General features: G+C 39.0%; 1 protein-coding gene across 2 annotated transcripts in view; it reads left to right on the forward strand.

Annotated features, from left to right (window-relative positions):
* The window catches only part of LOC125721061 (homeobox protein Nkx-2.2a-like), a 30,557-nt gene that overhangs the window by 7,355 nt on the left and 1,440 nt on the right, over positions 1-21,762 (forward strand). The window contains exon 2 of one of the 2 annotated variants that reach the window (XM_048997008.1): positions 21,083-21,302. In XM_048997008.1, the coding sequence (XP_048852965.1) occupies positions 21,083-21,302 (220 nt within the window). Of the gene's footprint in view, positions 1-18,333; positions 21,303-21,762 lie in introns of those variants that run through there. The other variant, XM_048997007.1, reaches the window with a different exon arrangement.

The raw sequence follows: 21,762 nt of genomic DNA on the forward strand, positions 1-21,762 counted from the left end.
GCAAATCCTATACTAATACAGCTCAGTTTTTTTCTAATCATGTTTTTTTTTTTGATTAGTCACACCTATTTAACCTTGAGCGCCTAATGTGTGAAGGCGGTGAATCTCTGTATGTGTGTTTTTAATCTGTCTGTTGGGAAGGGAAGTCCATCTGCTCTGGAAATGTTTGAACAGTAAATACCAAGAGATCCATAACATTGTTGTGGGAGATGTTTATTTTCGCTGCCCATCTTTATAAGTCCAGGGTGACTTTATCTAACATCTAGCTGAACAAGAGTAAGCGTGAATCTCCAACAAACAGCCAGGATGCTTTAGCACTTATCAAGAAGAAACATAGGAAACATGAGGGCAGGAAGTATGGCGAACAGGATAGCAGGAGATTCACCGCACACACACACATGCATATACTGTCAGAGTCAACAGCTCGCCTTGGCTGTGGGAAGGAAACTGTGCATCCACACTCACACAGTCAGCACCAGACTTGAACCCGCAACCCTGAAGGTGTGATGCAACAACACCACCTGTGGAGATGCCATAAATCAAACGTGTCACTCGGCAGCAGGCACTGAGATTCTCGTTTTTTCTCTCTCAGCAGCTCATTAATGGAAGCGTGCACATGCCTGGGGAAAAATTAGAAATGTTTGCCATGTTAAAGCAATTGTCTTTAAAACACTCTGTGCCAAATCATGTATTTAAAACACACAGAGGCAGTCTTACTGATAGTCATCGCTTACAGGTTAGCTTACAGATGAAAGCTGAGAGCAGATTGCACAAAACTAAATTCAGCCAGTATATCTGGAAATATAGAGAGAAAAACAGTGTGAACCACCATGTAAAAATCACCATTAAACAGATTAATATTACAATGACCGTGCGACATCTTTTGGTTACACAGACATTTGCATTTACATTTATTTGACAAACTCCTTTGTCTAAAGAAACAAAGACGTGAGCCAGATTGTATACCACAAGCATACAGCAGTCAGGTACAAGTGCAGCCCTCATGGTGATGTCACCCAAACACACTGCACTGGAGCGAGAGTCATAATCACCCTCAGCCCTGGGTTTACAAGACTGCGTATGGGTATATAGTATGCTCAAAATAATAATGTGCATCCTTGGGTGGAAGTCAATCACTGCATAACTGCAACATGGTTGTAGGCATTGTGTCCCCTCACTAATTTCAGATGCGTCCTTAGTGATTTTGTTTTGTGATCAATACTGATAACCCTGTTTGAACAGCAGTCCGTTGGAGGAAAAGTACACTTTGGGAGATTGTCCAGAAGGCTGGGGAGTGCAGGAACAGAGGAAATAAGAGAAAGACTGAGAGAATTCTTTTCTTGTGTCTGCCATAGGGGAAGTATATGTTCCCTGACAGGTCTCCTTTTAAGATAAATGGCTTTATAGAAACCTTGTGTGTCACAACACAAAGCCAGACTTGATATATGTCAGTGTTACCAGCATAGTAGCACGGGGATGGTACTGAGATCCAAAGGACAGCAAGGATTGATGTCACAACATGGCTCTAGTCTTCATCGTGTTGAATGCAATTTTCTTGAGTCGACCTTTCGTCTTGAATTACCTACTGAGATGGGAAAAACTGCTTATTCGCTATAATTCATCCATTGCGTGATTGCCAAAGTGACTTTAACTTGCATGAAGTGTTTACTATGAAGTGCTAAATTAAGCTGTTAAGTGATTTAACAGTCATTATTTTTACCTAATGTGTTCATTGTCATTAATAGATAAATGGCTTCCACAATAAACGATTTTACTCTTTTTTTCAGTATCTTTGCAGGATTTTAAGCCACACCTGTAACTCAGAAAACTGCAGTCATATCCGTTACTTTCAACAGGCTCCTGTCAGCAAGTCCAGACTGTTCTCTCTTGTCCTTCTCTGTAGAGAAAGTTCTCAGCCCAGATCCTTTAGAAATCTGATACCATTCATTTGAAACAAGTTTCAACTTTTTGCCTCATTTGTGGGTGTTTTTAAGTTTTGTATTCTGGTCAGGATGAGTTTCACAGCTGGTCACAACTTTTCACACACAGACAAGACAAGACAACCACTGAGAAAGTTGAGTGGGACAATGAAACCAAGATAATGGAGCAAAGTTCTTCACTTTATGGTTTCTCATCTGCTTGATTTAAATGTAAACCTTAAAGTTTCAGTAGTATTCCTGTTGCCATAATGCCTTTCCACATAAATAATCAAATAATACAGCTATTTTTCCCTTCAGTGAGGAGTACATTAATTCACCACGCAGAATTAGTTACAAAGACCTCGACGACACAAGAGAAGAGAATAACACCTTATTAAATGGAACAGAAGTTGTAAATTGCAGAATCTGACAGATAATAGAATAGTAATACTTTATTAATCGCTGTCAGGAAGTTCCTTTTGCCCAATCTTGCTCTCCATACAAGTCAGAGCATGCTTGAGTAGTCCCAGTGAGGAGGCAGCCGCCTTGCAATGCCTGGGGAGCTGGGGGTTAGGGGTCTCACTCAAGGACACAGAGATACAGTCGAACCTCGTTACTACGTACCCCGGATACAACGTTTTCACCTTTTCAACGTACAGGTTTCTAATTCCCGTTTTTAGCCTATGTATTATTCCAATAGCAGCCATTGTTTACAGCGTACACCCGTACAGTGTAAACTTCGATACAAAATCCAAATTTCTAGAGAAAATAAGAAAACCAACCATCGTTACAACGTACAGCGCTCTCCCCGCCCACCACAACTTGTGTCGTTACATCTGCCTGTATATACAGTGATATATATATCATATATATATGATCTTCGCCCGACAATGCAAACAAAAATAACTGACTTTTTCAAGGCATAGACTGTCTACATTTAAAGTAATATTCCAACTTCCCGCGTCAAATGAGTTGCCTTGACCGATCGCTACTGGACTGCGTAGTAATGGCTTGTTAAGTGTTGTGTGCGTATTCTTTGTTTATTAAACCTTGTCAAATACCGGTCATGCCGGTAATTGTGAATTCAGAATAATAATGGAAGTAAAGGATTTTATTATTTAATTCGACCAATATTTCATTAATATTTTCAGGCCAAATGCCAATTTGGATGCGAATGTTTATTTAAAAAAAATCCATTTTGACCAGCCGTTGTGTATTTTCGTTTATCGCCGGCCGGCACTAAGTAATCGTGAGTAATTTAAGGATAATTTCAAGGATCCAAATGAGCTTTGTTGAATTATTTAACAAGTAATAATGTGTTCGTTTGTTTTGTAGTCAATTTAAGGGTCTGTTCTATTAAAGTTTTATCATTTACATGGATATTTCGTGAGTTCTTTCATCCATCTTGCACTAAGTGGTTACAACGTTCTATGCTTATAACGTACATGTTTTTGATATCCCGTCTTGTACGTAGTAACGAGGTTCGACTTTATAAGCATTCTGCTGAGGCCAGACATGAACCAGTGGGCGTCTGATCACAGGCACGGAGGCTTAGCTATACATTTAGCTATATAGGGGAGACTACCCTATAATGACCTATGCAGGTGTCATTCCATGTCTAAAACATACGTAGTCCACATAGTTACATCAGCCTTCACTATAAAGATGGAAGACATCAAGTTCCACATTGTTTGACTGACATCACTCAGGTCAAATAGAAATGGAAAGCACACTGTGAGCCAATCTTTTTTTTTCTTTGAGGGGGGGACTACTGACAACACTACTCCTCCGTTGGGTCCACCACCGAATTAGGTAAGAGGACCCCCTTGGGTTGCCCAGCTGCCCTGGAGAGTCACACATTCAGAGAAATTTTGTATTGCTGAATTGATGCAAATCCATCTTTCTGTGAAAGATGCATGTATATCTATAAAAACACTATTATTTCCTTGGTAAACAGGTCAAAACTGATAGAAGAATACTCAAGGTCCTATGCAAAAAAATGAATGCAGTGTTTCCCCTATGTTTACAGCTTTGGGGGAGGGGCAGACGGACACCATCAGGATTCATGGTGTTCATGTGTTTCTTTTAATGACAGCAGTCAATATTACAACTGAACTAAACGTCAGAATATTTCTTTTTATGACAAGAATTTTCTGACTACTTTTCAGTTGGTTGACGCGACATATTTTCCGACGTGCGCTCTGTCCACTGGTGGGAGTGTGCTCACCTGTGTGTGCGCGCACGAGTCTGTGTGCGTCCATCGGGGCGGAACTCCGCAATGCGCGATTCAGAGAGCAGAGGAGAATTATAGACGCCCTGTTGTGTAACTAAGATAAATAACTTAAGGCTATTTAGTTTATTTAATAAAAGGACAATGTATAGACCAGGGGCCTGTACCACGAAGCGGGGTTACTGGCTTATCGGGGTAACTTGTCGGATTTAAGGTAGTCTGGACAAAATGTAAGTGAATGAATATAAAGTCCATTTAAACTGTGGTGCCTTAAATCCGACCAGTTACCTCGATAAGCCAGTAAAACTGCTTCATAGTACAGGCCACTGTTCTATAGGAAAGATACCCTTAAATGACTTCTGTGATCTGGCGCTATATAGAAAATAAAATTTACTTGACCTTCAAGGAGGGCGGGGCGCCCCCCTAATATAATGGTAGTGGAAACACTGGAATGTATGTTTTCAAAATAGTCAAAATAAAACTATACGAGCGTTAATTTGGATATTCTCTTTGTTAGTGCCTCATAACAAGACCGTCCTTGAACAAGATCCAAGTGTAAAGATGAGATAAGCCACACAATTAGCTAAATTAAACAGAATTAAAACAGAACCCGAAATCTTCACCACTATACTGAGAAAGAGTAAAGGCCTTAGTGAACTCATCAAGTATCGCATGAAATGCAAATCTGCAGCTTCAGCTTTGCATAGCTCAGGTCTTTAATTCCAGGCATGATAGTGTTACCAGCAATGGTTGCTTTTTTATGTTTTTTTTTTTTTTTAAACGCATCTGATAACATAAATATTGACAATGGCTTAGATGGTCACAGATAAGGCATTGCTAGCTGATGACAGGATTGCTGAACTGAGGTGCAGGACATGGTTGAAGAAGAATACGTCTTTGAAGAAGGTCACAGATCTTCCTCATTTGAAATAACAGGGTAGACTTCCTCTTTGCGAGCACTGCTAATGTTCATCAGTGTTTAACAGTTTCCGTATCAATGCTGATTTTTCATCAGTCTAATAAACTGTGTACAATGGGCAAAATCAAGGGCACGTGGATAGTTTTATGCCATTTCAGAGTATGTGCAAACTAGCCAATAGAATGGGATGAGACGTGTCACGGAAAAACACAGCACTCCAGCTACAATAATACAGACTCTTTTTGTCGAATTCATGAATTTCTGATCCCTGATTAAGACAGGAGATATGCAAAGTTCATATTTTCGGTGCTTGCATGTTTACTAGAAAAGAGTATCAGAATTAATGCTTTTCACCAACCAAATTTAAGAAGACTGAACAAGACTATAATCCCCGATTGAAATTCTGTTTGTCCAGTGTGTCATTCACACAAACACACACACACACACACGCACACACACACACACACACACACATAGGTTTGTAATTATATCTTTGTGGCGACTCTCCATTAATTTCTATGGGGAAAACTCTAATCAGAACATGACGACCTTAACCCCTACCCAGTCCCACAAAGTAATATAAACATAATCCACACACAAACACACAGAGGCACACGCACACAAAACCCAAACTGATATGGTCAATAATGGAAAATAAACATAGTCACAACCAACATCAACGGCTTAATTTGACATAAGGGCTAATGTTCATATGGTAAAACTTTACCAATTTATTCCAATTTCCGCTTCGAGAGACGAGTGACCATAGTAAATATTTGTTTTAATTTTCAATAAACATTCTTCTTGAATAATAATAATAATGATAATAATAATAATAACCGCCGCTAACAACTTGCTGAAACATGGATATGACAGGGTTCAGATAACAGAAATAAGTTCGCCGATTGTGGCTTTGACTAAATTCGAAAATCGCGGACTACGCTGTCGTTCTGTTTCACCAAAGTGAAAATGGAGCTGACTTTTAATGCAAAGATACCACCTACCGTACAAAAATGTTATAGCAATACGATTGCATTCGTTCAGGTTGTTGCCAAATCAGCAGATATAATATTAGAAACTGAGTTGTTGTTTGTTTAGACGTGTTTGTTGAAAAAAACATTTGTAAGAAACTTTCATGGGAAAGAAAGAACCATTCTAAACACCAGTGTGGTGTGTAGCACTGTGTTTGTGTCTTATTATGTATGCATACATACTCCTTTAGTTTCTGTTCTTCCTCTATTTCTTCTTTTGTACTTGAATCAGGTGTTGAGGTTTCTGTTTTGAAAGGATATAATGCTGTGATCTTTGCTATTTCTGCTCTGTTGAGTTATCATAAATCAGCTATTAAAGGCAAATGTAATGACCAATAATTTCACTCATGCCATTGTAACATTCCGCGTATTTTTTTCTGCCACCAGAGGGCACTGTTAAACAATAGCTTTGTCGAATAACTTTAAATAACTTCGAAACGGCGTCAGAACCCAAACCGAACCCAATAAAATAACTACATTTGGAAAAACACAACGTTAGAATATATTTATTAAATAAAAATGTTGGTAATCATTCAACAAGCATTCAACTGACATCGAAAGGTACAGCACTCAAATATCTCGATGGAACAGAGACGTTTTGTACAGACTTAACCAGAGGGGGACATTATTGGTCCAGATGTTGTTTCAACCAACCAACCTCACAGAAAGCCCACCTTAGTATTGTTATTGTTGTTTTCTTGTTGTTATACAGTAATAATAATATGTAACTACATACGGCATGGTACTGTACCTTGAACCGACGAACCGCTGAAGCTACGCAATGTTTTCATGAATGTCACAAAGTAGTGAATGTGTTCGTTGTTATGAACATTTTTAAAAAATATAATACGCTTTATGGCAGTCTGTTTGTAAGTACAAATTATCTGTCAGTCAGCCGTTCTTAATTGGGAGGTTTTAAACATACAGACCATTGTGGGATACCTGAAAATATGCTTGTCATTAAGTTTGAAGCCTGGTAAGCAATGCCAGGTGCCCGTTGTCCCATATCCCGAAAGGTAAGAGAAAGTCCAGTGGAGTGTGTAAATCTCCTTGCAAGTGTTCAGTGGTAGATGTATTTCTCAGAGGAATCAATGAGCCTTGACAATAGACTTGAATTTTTACTTTCTTTCATTCTGAAACATTCTATGTTCCTGCCACAAGAAGCAGACCTTGAACAAATGGTCAGAACAAGCACTTTGCCACTGTAGGGATCTCATCATCTTTAATTGTCTGACACTCCTGCTTTATCCCAGATCACAGAAGCTCATCTTTCCCCTACCACACTGACACCACGTCATGACATTTCAGCACCCTAAATGGCCAGTGACCCCTCTCATTGTCCCAACCCACTGCTGAATCTCTTCATAAACGCCTTTTACGCTGCTTTAGTTTTGGTAATTTAGTGTCTTCTTTCAGCTATTTAATCCAGGTTAAGAATGACCAATAATGTGTATGCATCTCCAGGAGGTGGGAAAATGGCCAAGAGGTTTACACACGAACAATAGTCAATGGATATTCAGCAAGACTGTTGTATATTGCTTATCATATGAGTGCGGTGTTGTGTCTATATATAAATAGGATCTTCAGTCCTGCAATATATGCATGCATGCATTTTCAAGTCCTGGTTTAATCCTTGTTCTGCTGCAGACGGCTACATGGCAGGTTGCAGACTCAAACACAAGAGCAAGGTGAAATACTCCACTGGCCTGCTAAGAGGCTGTTGTGATTGCTGCACTGTGCGGAAGTGGTGTAGACGCTGTCTGCACTTGTGTTGTGCGCCTGTTGAAGCGGTTGACTGGAATTATTTGGAAGTATATTTGAGTGTATTTGAGTGTTTGTGTGCCGGTTACGTGGGTGGTTGTTGTTTCACTTTTTACTTTTATTTTTTTACTCGGTCTGCGTGAGTACTTGTCTGTCCTTGTTAATAGACAGCGCGAGTGTTATTGATAGCTGCGGGTGTCGCGCGAGTGGCGTTTCTGTCCGCGTACCTTCGCATCAAACACCCGCGAGGTAATATCTAATATTGGTAACGTTAACTTGGAAAAGGACAGTTAGTTGTTCCTGAGCTTTGCTCGGTCGCCAGTGGGGGCCGGGAGGACTTTTTCCACTTTTTTTTCATGCTCCGGGCGTAGCCTGCTTTGGGAGGGTTTTTTTATTATTGTTTTTCGGCCTCCCTAGAGCAACGTCGTTTTATTTTAGTTAAACGTGGTAATTTTAGGTAAACGAGGTAATTGTTAATCTGGTTATTTTAAAAGTTTAATTTCCGAGGTTGTTATCGCTGACGCTGTCGGATAATTTAAAAAGTTCAGTTTTACCGCAAGTGTTAATTTTGTGTTTTATTGTACTCTTCCCCTTTACTGTTTTAACTATACGTTAATTAGATTAAAAGTTTAAATACGCTATATTAATATACTGGGCTGGGAGTAAAGGACGGGGTCATAGTGGATTAGTTAATTATGGGGCCAGCTCAGTGTTGTGTTTGCTTGATGTTTGCCCTTCTGGATGCTTGCGTCCAGTCGGACTTCATCTGCGAGCGATGTAAGTCAGTGGACTCACTCATGGTCAAGGTTCGTGACCTGGAGGAGCAACTCACTCTCATCCAACACAACAAGGAGTTAAAGGAGAGAGTTAATATGCCTTTTAGGGAGATGTGTACATTACAAGTGGGGAGGGAGGAGAATGAAGAACAGGTAGGTTGAGAGAGCTGGGTGAATGTATGTCATAGACGTAGAGAAGGGCGTACACAGTTCACAGGGGCGACATCACCTGAAGTGACGGTGTCCAACCGCTTTCAGGTGCTTCCAGCTTTAGAGCTGGATGAGACTGGGGAGGCAGGAGGGTCCTTGGGCACCAAGGAGCCGCCTACCCCCAGGAGGAGGGAGGTTGTGATAGTAGGGGATTCAATTATTAGAGGTGTAGATAGTTTTGTGTGCACCTGCGATAGAGGGTCCCATATGGTGTCTTGCCTGCCTGGTGCCCAGATAGGGGACCTTCCAGATCGTGTGCACAGGCTTGTGGCCCCAGCGGGGTGGATCCAGTGGTCATGGTGCATGTTGGCACCAACGACATGGGCAATGGTAGGAGGGCTGTTCTGCAAGATAAATTTATAGAAGCCGCGGAGAAGCTTAGAAGCAGAACATCCACGGTGATATTCTCTGGAATACTTCCTGTGCCTCGTGCAAGCCAGGCTAAGTTAGCTGAGATAAGGAGATTAAATGAGTGGCTAAAATGGTGGTGTAGGAAAGATGGGTTTAGGTTTATGGGGCAGTAGAAGACCTTCTGGAACAGGTGGGACCTGTTCAAGCCGGACGGGTTGCATCTGAACCAGAGGGGAACCAGTGTATTAGGGAGGCGTATGTGTAGAGTGTCATGCCCGGCTCGTCCGCTCCTCATGTGTGCCACGCCCCCTGATTACCCACGTGTGAGTCCCTGATCGTTTCCTGCTGTGTCCGATTACTTTGATTAGTCCTGTCCTATTTTAAGTCCTGGTCTTACCTGTTTCCCTTGTCTGTCATTGATGTGAGTTGGCGTTTGATGTTTCCTGTCCTTAGTGTTCCCATTAAATACCCGTTTACCCTGAATCCCGCCTGCTTGCCTGCTTTCTGCTCACTCGCCTACCCGTGCGACCACCAGTTTGTCCAGCGATCCCAGCCAATCGTGACATAGAGTAGTTAAGGAATGTTTAAAATAAGGACTTTCCGAAGAGCAAAGTCCAAAACAAAAGTATACAATGTTAGGAACTTTAACTTTAATGGTATGAGACTGAAACTAGAAACTTTAAACTGGATGGAGTTAAATAGCGAAATGGTTGAAGAGGCATGGGAATTTTTCAAAAGCACATTGTTGCAAGTGCAAGAGGACTTCATACATGTTTCCAGCAAAACTAAATCTAGGAAACTACAACCAAGGTGGTTTACTAAGGAAATTAAGAATAAAATCAGGAGGAAAAGGGCTCTCTTCCACAAATGGAAGATAACTAATGATTTCAAGATTAAGCAGGAGTATCTAAGTCTACAGGTTGACTTAAAAAATAACATTAGACTCTCCAAGAGGAATGTCGAAAGAAAAATTGCATTGGAAGCTAAGGATGACAAAAGTGTCTTCCAATATTTTAACTCCAAAAGAGAGAAAAAAACAGAAAATACTAATTTGCCGGATAGTAAGGGCCTTATAATTGAAAATGTAATTGATATAGTAAATGAGTTTAATGATTATTTTACACGGGTATTCACAGTAGAGAACATGAGTAACTTACCACCATTTAGTACGAATGCAGCGTCGTCTATGACCAATATATGTATAACTGAGACTAATGTGGTACGAAGCCTAGCTAAGCTCAAAATAAATATTAGGGATATTATTAGCCAGCTTTTAACAATTAATATTCCAGAAATCGTTAACTGCTGGTGTGGTACCCTCAGATTGGAAGCATGCTAATATAACATCCATATTCAAAAAAGGGTTAGAAGTAATCCAGCAAACTATAGGCCAATCAGTTTAACTTGCATTACTGGAAAAATAATGGAAGTTATAATCAAAGTGAAAATGGTAGATTACCTGGATGCAAATAACATTCTAAGGCATAGCCAACGTGGATTTAGGAGAGGTAGATCCAGTTTAACGAATTTACTTGAGTTCTTTGAGGAAGCTACAAGAGAAATTGATCACAAAAGGGCTACGATGTGATCTACTTAGATTTGCAGAAGGACTTTGATGTTGTCCACCACAAACGGCTCTTGCTTAAGCTCAAAGCTGCGGGGATTTTAGGAACTGTAGCAGCTTGGATCGAAATCTGGTTAACAGACAGGAAGTAGCGGGTAGTTATTAGAGGCACAATGTCGCAGTGGGCCTGCATTCATAGTGGGGTACTGCAGGGTTCAATTTTAGGACCATTATTGTTCCTAATTTACATTAATGATATTGACACCAATACGTACAGTAAACTGGTTAAATTTGCAGACGACACCAAGGTGGGTGGTGTAGCAGATACTGATCTAGCAGTAGAGGGGCTACAACGGGACCTGGATTTAATTAGTGACTGGGCTGATACTTGGCAGATGAAATTTAACATAGATAAATGTAAGGTAATCCATGCAGGGATCAGAAATATAAAGTACAGATATTTTATGAGTTCCACTGAAATAAAGGTAGCTGATTATGAGAAAGATCTCGGTGTGTATGTTGATGCTTCCATGTCCCACTTTCGCCAGTGAGGGGAAGCAATAAAAAAGGTCAATAAAATGTTGGGTTACATCTCTAGGTGTGTGGAGTTTAAGTCAAGGGAGATGATGCTACGATTATATAATTCCTTGGTAAGACCCCACCTAGAATATTGTGTGTAGGTTTGGTCACCATACCTTAAGAAGGACATTGCTGCCTTGGAAAGGGTGCAATGTAGGGCTACGAGTATAAGTCCTGGTCTTAGAGGAATGTCTTATGAAGAAAGGTTAGCTGAGTTGAATCTGTTTAGCCTCGAGCAAAGGAGACTAAGGGGGGGACATGATCCAGGTATATAAGATTCTAAGAGGTCTGGATGCTGTTCAGCCAAATGGCTATTTCAATATTAGTTTAAATACTAGAACTTGTGCCCATAAGTGGAAACTAGCAGGAGAATGTTTTAAAATGAATTTGAGGAAGCACTTCTTTACACAGCGTGTAGTTACAGTATGGAATAATCTTCCTGCTAGTGTAGCCAAAGCTAAACCCTGGGTTCTTTTAAATCAGCTAAATAAGATTTCAACAACTCTAAAAGTTATTAGTAAAGTTCTCCCCAAATGAGTTTGATGGGCCGAATGGCCTCCTCTCGTTTGTAAATTTCTTATGTTCTTAACAGGAGACACTTGGAATGACCAAAAACCAGCCAGGATAAGGGTGGAAGCAACTTTCTAATGGCAGAGATGATTGTCAGCAACAGTTTGTCATGAATCAGAGGATGACATCAAGTGACCTTCAAAAGGAATGGGAAACATTAAGTGCAGGTGTGAGGTGCACTGCAAGGACAGTTCATATCATAAAGCAAGAAAAAAGCCCTTTAACAATGAGAAACAGAGAAGAACCAGGCTATGGTTAGCAAAAATATATATATTATTCCCATATGCACACCCATAAATTGAGAAATGAGTGAAATAAAATACTGTGCTGTGGTCTCAGTTTTAATCAGGTGAAAAAGAATTTTCCCATGGGGATCAAATAAAGTATCTCAGTTTTAAAACTATATTGATTTATTCATACAGGTCTGGCTTAACTATTTTTGCTGATAATTTTGCGAATCTACTCACATTTTTATTCACTTTAAATTTTATTAACATTTTTTATTCCTTCATGTGAATATCAATATATCAATAGATCTGTGTCCTATACTGCATGTTAGTGGTCAGACATAAGTGACTTTTTAAATATTGCCTGTTTTCATGTAAACATAACAATTTTGATTATCTTTGACTGGAGGAAAAATTAATCTTCTGGCCCTAAGTGTCATGCCCGGTTCGTCCGTTCCTCGTGTGTGCCACGCCCCCTGATTACCCACGTGTGATTCCCTGATCGTCTCCTGCTGTGTCCGATTACTTTGATTAGTCCTGTCCTATTTTAAGTCCTGGTCTTACCTGTTTCCCTTGTCTGTCATTGATGTTAGTTATCGTCTGATGTCTCCAGTCCTTAGTCGTCCGAATAAACCCCTAGTTTCCCCAACTTTGGACTTCCTGCCTGATATTTGCCTGTCTGCCTGTCCGTGCGATTACCCGCGTTCAGCGAAAACGTGACACTAAGTGCTTGGCTGTGTATATAGCCATTGTGTAGGATAGCTGAGGGCAACCCAGAGGCAACCCTATGGTGTCAAAGCATGTATTTAAATAGCAAACACATAAAGTTACCTGTTTCTGTTGACTGTAGGACATAAGAGGTGCAATAATGCACACTCTGCAAGGTAAACACTAAGAGTGACATTAACCACTCAGTGCTGCACTTGTAAAGCATGAATCATGCCTGTGTCTTTTTGCTGGATATGCAAATAGATGAGTCGCTGGAAATGATATTTTAAAAGTCATGCAACAGTGCTGTTTCATGTCAAGAGGCACTTATCGTTAAGTCAACATGTAACCCAGGTTTCCTAATATGCAAGCCTTTAGGCTTCATTTGCTAGTAACCCAGCAACAGTAAGGGCAAAGCTTTAGTGCACACAAATATGCACTGTGAAACACAGCAATTTGGCCCTCCAGCACAGCCCTGGCTATCATTTATGGCTTTTGTTCTACAAAGATGATAAATGAAAACAACCCAGACTGAGGGGCTCAAAGCTTTTGTTGTTCTTGGTGGAATTTCTGCTGTCATATACTGTTAATCGCTGCCCTAAGGACATGATCTACAATCATTTTCATTGTTGGACTTTCGGGCACCATGCACATTATGCAAATTCATTCTAGCAAAGAATAAAGTCCATGCCTTCATTACCTTCAAAACAGGTAAATTAATTAGGATATTCTTTTTGATAATGCTTGGTCAAGATCCAAGTTCTTCTCATTCAGGTTTTCAACATGCCCAGAACAGTGTTTTTCTGAACAATCAAGCTGTATTAATACGAAAGATGGCCTTTTATGTTAATGGACCTCCAACACAATTAAATCTCTCATCTAGGAAAATTCTACTAGTATTCTTAGCCGGGTTCTTAGCTGGCTTCTTAGCATTTATGTAATTCGCTCTGGCTAACGGCATCTGCCAAATGCCATAAATGCAAATCTGTGATCCATGCAGTCTACATGTTACATTTTTTCAACACATATAATTCCATGCAAAAGATTCACTACTTTCTCAACACATTTGATCAAAATTCAGATTTTATGAATTGTACCTCATTCCAATCGTGAATTGGTGCACAACCTTATGAAATTCCATACTGTATATATCACAATGCTGTTTTTTTGGTGTTTTCCCATACACATGCTCCAAAGGAGTGGTAACACAAGACAGTTACCCACTGGTGGTTTCTAGAAAAATTAAGAACATTTGCAATGTCTTCTCAACAGGCAGACTTCAGTCCTACAGACCAATTCTGGGTTGCTCTAGTAAGATTCATCCAAGAGAACTTCACCTACTTTCATAGAACTACTCAAAAATCTGAGAGAATAATTGTGTAATAATACTGGTAAATGTATGTCCTTTAGGATTTGTATATTTTTGTTCCATCCAATAATCATTAAAAGTGACTGTTTATTTAGAAAAATGAAATTTTTAGTTGGTGAAATAAACAAGTTGATTATGTCAAGATGGGTCTGTATTTCGTCTTCTTTTCTCACATGTACTGGAAACTGCATCTCACCATATCACATTTTCTTCACTGGGAGGGTACCCAGAAGAGATACTCTGCTCTCCATTACAAGGGCACTTCATCAAGTTTGCTCACTTGTAAGAGACCTTCAAAGGGCACCTCAAATTTACCCAGTAAATGGCACTCTATGAGGCACAGCATCACATTTAATCCACTGCACATTCTCGCACATGTTTTCTTGCTGCTTGGGAGTACCCTATACAGCACTGCATCTCATTTTCTCTTTTGGAAAGGGCACCTTCTGGGATATTTAATCATGTAGGGTCGGCATAGAGGACACTTAGTAACAGCACCCTTTTCCATTTGAAGTGTACCCATCAGGACTGCTTAGGCCATTGCAAGGGCACCTTACAGGGCACTGCATCAGATTCTCTCCACAAGATGGGCGCTCATTAAGACACTGCATCACATTTTTTTGCTCTACAAGGCACATCATCACACTCTCTCACATGAAGGGGCACCCTAGATGACAATAAGTCTTAATTTGCCATGTGGAGGGCAGTGTTTCAGCTTGTAGAGGGCGCTTTTGCGATATTCTTTCAGCCATTTGGCACCAGGGAGGTCAGGGGTCAATTGCCCTCTGTGTCCTCCCTCATGCCCACCGCCGCAGAATGTAGCAATGAAAAATATAGTACAAAACACGCATATAGTGTTGATACCCAGTTTGTGTTGGGTGTTTTCCTAAAATACACAATGTAACGTAATTGTAACGTAAATAAATGGAACAAAACATGGATGTAGTCATATACATGTAATAATAACAAGAAAATTTAGATACGACCATGAACGACGATAGTGGGATCTTACTCTAAATCTCAATCGTTATTAGAATTTCATTTTTATATTTTACTCAAATAGTCAGTCGTTTGATCCATATAGTTGTTTTTGAATGAGGTTACCTAAAAAACTGGATTATACTACTTTAAACTTCTATTATATTTTAGATATACAATTTATATATGGAATTTTTAAATGGATAGATAAGTTCCTGCACATTTGTTTTTTTTTTCAGCGCGCTAATCTCTGCGGTGTGCTGTATTGGGATTCACTTCGATAATTTACTGCGATGTCACTAGAGTTCGCTAGAGTATTGCAAATGCTTCAGAAATACAAAGGTAATTCTATTCTGTTGAATAAATCTTCACATATACACACCAGTTTAAGAGCGTGTGGACCATGTTTTACATTCTTTATGTTAAGAGCGTAAACACTGCGTTTTGTTTTTTGGATCGATCAGAAAAAAATATTTTCTCTGAATTATACGCATAAGTTTTCATATCGATTGCAGTCCTGATCATTTGTGAATGTAATTTCCTTTAACTTGAAGAATATTAACCAAACATTTTCTAAATTATGGGCGTTATATTGGTGAAATCAGGACCGCTGCTATCACACAATTGTGATTGCATGTATGAAATGTGCTATGTAATGGGTTATTTGAACTTCCCTTGCTTTCCCCACTATACCGCTGCACTGCTATACTGATGTCCATCTACAGGAGTCAATAATGTTTGCGTCAAATAGAAATCAAAATAAGATCGTCGTTATTATTTAAAAACTTACTTTTAGTCCCGCTATCTTACCACTCTTCAGTCTTGATTCTTATTTTGCGCGCCGATACTTGCATTGCTGCGTGCGCGCTGGTAACAATTACCTTGACGGGAAACAAATAGTATAGTATTATGCTATTTCCTTAGTATTCAAGACACTGAAAAAAGATAAATGCCTTTGTATACAGCAGGTTACGCTACTGTAAAGCTCTGTTATCTGGAGGCACACGCCGCACATTAAATAGGCATACCTTGCAGCGCATTCAAAATGCAGCAGCTCGAGTTGTCAACAGAAGCAGGCAGTTTGAACACATATCCCCTGCTCTTAGTTCCCTGCACTGGCTTCCTGTTAGGCTCAGGACTGACTTCAAAGTTATCATACTTACATATAAGGCACTTAAATGTTTAGCTCCTGTCTAAATCACAGAATTACTTCAGGTTTACAACGCACATTGGCTACTCAGATCACAGAAGGCAGGTTTCCTTCTTTTTCCACATATAAATAAAGTAACAGTTGGCGGTAAAGCATTCTGCTACAGGGCCCCTATATTGTAGAATGGTTTGCCAGCCTATATTTGGGATGCCAAATGACTTTCGCTTTGACCTTGACTACGGTTTACACCTTGCTTTTAGCAATCAGGCCCACTGGGCAGCCAGTTGATCTTGGACCCCTAGAGGGTTTTTTTTCTTCCCTTTCCTCTGTTGTCATCTGGCTTTCTTTCTTCAGTTTCTTTGTCTTTCCTTTTCCCTGTTTTTGTATTATTCTGTCTTAATGATGTTGTGATGTATAAAGAAATACTCATCTTAAGTACCGTGGGTGACTCAAATGTGAAAGGAGCTATATAAAAGAAATGTTACTTATGTATTAATTAACCACAAACTAAGTCTTAGTTACATACCGATCTCATGATAATTCATCATTAATGAATCGTGACGCAACTATATTTGTTCTTGGTTTGTTTATGATTTGTACTTAAGTAATAACCGAGTTATTACTATGCATTTGTGCCTGGTCAAGTAAAAATTTACCATAATACACTGCACACTGCAATGCACGGACAGTAATGTGCGCGCCGCCGCGTACGGAACCGAACCGCAAGGTGCGCACCTCACATTGTATTTTGGGTTCAACTGCGTTGCTTTCACTTTGTGGGTTAGAAAAGTCCGTTCTTTTCCAGTTGTTTTCCATCTGCATAAATACACTGCCAAATACAGGCGCTTATTAAAGCTCGAAAATTAGATTCTACTGGGGTACAACATTATCAATATTTGGGTACTTGCCCCAGTAATAGAGGTCTAGCAACGCTCATGACTAAAACATAATCAAACGAGAAATCAACTAATGAGATAATGGTGAAATAATGGCGTCTATATCCTGCATACAGAAACATCCGCGCCGATCTAATCGAGACAGATTTTGCTTTTAAGGGTAATTAAATGAATGAAGTGTTTTATCCTTTATATGTTTCTGGGAGATACCCTCAGAAAATAGACTGTGTAATGCCACAGATCTACTGCCAGTGTTCCTTTACAACAAGAAATACGAGAAAACACACGTATGATTCTTTTATTCCTCTGATGTTTTAATCTTAATATCTTAATACCTTTTGAACTTTACGTTAGAAAAAAGCTTTCACAACTACTGGAAATCTACGATGTAAGCATGGTTAGAATTACGGAGGCGCTAAGGGGAGGCTCCCCTGAACAGGACACGGGCTGTCCTGCAAGCCTTTCCTGAGACGTTTAGGGAAAGCTATAAAAAATTGTTCATTTTTGTGTTGTGGGTTATATGTGTGTGTGTGTGTGTGTGTGTGTGTGTATATATATATATATATATATATATATATATATATATATATATATATATATATATATATATATATATATATATATATATTCGTACATTACGTTTTCTGAAATAAAAAATGATAGCTTGCATTTCTTAATGCATTTACTCGCTTATAGTAATATAATGATTTTCGCAGTAACGGTGTTACTGACCGCGCTGCCGCGCACTTTTATGTATGCGCGTGCATGTGACTTGGAAGTGGTGGTGCACACCGGAAAATAGGGCTTCCCCGAATTCGAACCCTGGTTGTAACCCTTATTAAATAGAATTATTACAAAGCTGAACAATTACATTAAGCTGCAGGCTCCCCTCGCCTCTTTCCAGGGAAACAGTTGTAGGAAAGATGGACGGATTGACGGATGGAGTTTTTTATAATATTAAAACCAAAAATCAATGGAATATTTTTGCTCGAGTATTATGAAACATAAAGCGCTAATTTATTATTAATAAGATAATAATTATTGAGCTTAATTTCTGAATGTTAGGGCCTATAAAATTATGTTTTCTATCCGTATTACTAGATGTTTTGAAATGTGTCTTTATCGTATATAATTAGGGTATTCTGCGTGCTGTTTGTTACTTTATTTTATTTTATTTCAGCTGGTTACAAACAAAGCCAGTACACTAATCTGACGCACCATGTGTTTTTTGATAATACATATATGCAAATATTGAGTCATACCCTTTGTGTGTGTGACATGCTCTTTAATACGCATGTATTACATGCCTCAGATAACATACGATAATACTTCAGGAAAATATTAAATGGTTGTTTATCCACATTTGTGTACGTTTTCCATGCAGTTTTGTCACGTGCTTTTGTCATGTTTTTTGTATTATATACATCATTTCAGCATCATTAAAACATGATGGCCTGGATGATTGCATTGAAATACGTGATATTAAATAGTTTCAGATTCAAATTAAATAAACCTGCATAAAACGGCTTTCGCCTAAAAGGGGACAGGCCTCTTTAAACTGATTTAAGCATGAGCGCAAGTAAGTACTTGCTTGAGATGTTTGCTTATGTGATGCGTAACTAATTTCTTTTGATCTTTCGAATGACTGTCGTGAAAAACAACCTGGAGTATCAAGAAATATTATTATCTTTTTTGATATTGAAGGTTTGCAATACTTTCCCTTATAAACCTAGGCCTAGTTAATATGCATCGACGCTACTATGTGTTATAGCTATTTACAGTGTTTTTTTAATGAATATGAGTAGGCCTACTTTTTTTTTAATGAATGTAAAAAAAATGTTATGGAACGTTTGCAGTTAACAACCATTTTGGTTAAAATACACATTGTTCAATGTTATAATCTACTTACAACTGCAAACAAGTGCACAGTACTACTCCGGGAATAAAATCGAAACTTATGTATATGGGCAGGATCCCGATTAACAATTTTGATCTATTCTTCATTTTGTGTGTGTTAAAGCAAAAAAAGTTTCAATACTTTCTCTCTCTCTGCTCAGCTAATAAGAGAAAGTAGGAACAGAGACAGGAGTGGCCATGAAGGACTTTCCTAATATTGTGGAAGGAATCAAAAATGAATAAAGAGATAGTGCTTTGAAAGCATTTGAATGCCATGACAACTAGGGACAACCTCAGATTTATTCCAAACAGTTAGAACACATTGTGCAAGAGCGTCAATCATCTATTATGTAGCTCCTGAAATAAATGCAAAAACTGAGGCCGGACAAAGGCTTCCAAAAAGAGCCGGACATTTGTCTACATCTCTGCCATTGTCCGCAGCTTAGCAATCGGTTTGTATTTGTGTTTGCCTGGGTCCGACCACCCAGGATGCGCAAAAGACTTGCTGAAAACGTGAAACATTGTCACCCACATCACATACTAGGCAGAGAAGCAATGAGAAAAACTCAACGAAACGGAAACACAAATCAGGAAAGACAAGCAAAGTTTTCAAAAAATAAAAATCAGGTATGTTCCAGATAGGAGCATGTTAGGTAGTACTATAAAACCAGCAATTAAACACAAATGATTCTTGTTCTTTAATCTAGATACAAATACAAATCGTTTTTGAACAAAAACATCTGTTATATGAACAAATATAAAAATCAAGAAAAACAGAATAAAATTCATTGTGTATTCAGGGACCTTGACTTATTAAGAACTCAATCGAATAAAGGTCAACTGTAATTTTACCTCCAAACGGCAGATCTCTTTATATTCGCAGATGTATTATTTATTAAAGGTTAGATATACAATCATGACCATGGTACTGTGTTGAACACGGCTTACCAGCAACAATAACGATGAAAACAGCGGCAACAACAACAGTGATAATAATAATAACGCCAGTAATAATAACAATACTAATTACTATTATTAGTATTATTATTATTAGTATTATGCAATATGGTTGAATCACGTAGGCTACATGTGGTTTAATATTTCATTTATTGTACATCAGACATGATAATTTGCATGGGCCTATCAGAATGTACACGTATGTACAGGTGCGAAACTGATTTATTGATAATGCGCTTAGCAAGACTGTGGATTAATGCTCTTAAGCCAGCACTTAGATTAAAATATTGACTCTAACATACTCGCTCCGATTTCCTCCACCTTCATCGATGTTCTTTTACTGTTTGTTTACTTTATACTTGGATGTACTTCTTAAAACAATCTGCCAGCTGTTCTCAGCTCAGTGCTTACATTAAATTTATTTGTATGTAAATGCTGGAAGAACACGTCACTCCCCATATTTACATTTAATTGACGTTTTATGCCACCCATCAAATTCAGAACTACCAATAGCAATAGTTTCGAATCAGAATAAAACCTACAATTTCACATCAGCAAACACTGTCTTCATCCACTTGACTCCGAAGACCCGCCCACGCGTGGTCAGGATTTTTTTTGCTTTTTGTGTGTTTTTTTCCACTGCAGGTTCATATGTGGAGAAAAACCTTATATGGACTGATCAGCCCGGTAGAGCCTTGTTTCTACTTGGCAAGCGCCAGCAGTAGAGCTCCCATTCACATCGCTAACACTCCCGCAGGACGTACAGGGCTGATTCCTTCACTGCTCTATTAGCTAAATGGCCAGTGGTCAAATGGTCATTCGCCTCAACGGTCGCTAAATCGGTGTCTGTAGTTTTTCAGTCCCATTCACCTCAGATTTAATTCCCCTTTCTTATGCTCTGCAAATTTCGGATTATCAAACCGCTTGTGCATCTCGATATATTTCCGCAAAAATGTCGTTGACAAACACAAAGACTGGCTTTTCTGTGAAGGACATACTGGACCTTCCCGATACGAATGATGAGGAAGGATCTATCGCGGAAGATGCAGAGGAAGATACGGAGGAATCTGAAGTAACAGAGACCACTGGAGTCCTGCTTAAAAGTCCCATGGAGAATGTTAAAAATCTGTCTATAAAGAGCCACTTTCACAGTCATAGCGATAACTGTTACACAAGATGGCTTGCCACTACGGATGCAATTCATTACTCATGTGAGTACCTTATGCGAAACCTTACTTAATATTTTATCATTAATCCAAGGCAACATTCGTAAATAAGTACCTTACATTATTACATTTATGAAAAATGTGAAAAATACGATAAATGGACTACCGTATATTACACTGTCAGAAAAAAGTACCAAACTGTATATTTAAGAGTACAATTATTTGTTCCTCAGGCTGTACCCTAAAGGGTCTGCTAATTGTACCCTATAGCTGTAACATAAATGTACCTGTTAAGGTACAGAAATGGGCTCCGAGGGACATTTTTGTATCGTTAGGGTATACGTTATTGTTGTTTGTACCTCAGGGAACAAAACTGTACCAGGGCTGCACCCTTATTTCTGATAGTGTATGAAGACTGGTAACCATCCTCGAATAATCAGCAATTAGAAAGCTAAATTATGTGTTTTTATTAGTAGAATATAATAGTAGCTCTACATATTTAAAG

The sequence above is a fragment of the Brienomyrus brachyistius genome, unplaced genomic scaffold (genome assembly GCF_023856365.1).
Source record: "Brienomyrus brachyistius isolate T26 unplaced genomic scaffold, BBRACH_0.4 scaffold27, whole genome shotgun sequence".
Classification (NCBI taxonomy): domain Eukaryota; kingdom Metazoa; phylum Chordata; class Actinopteri; order Osteoglossiformes; family Mormyridae; genus Brienomyrus; species Brienomyrus brachyistius.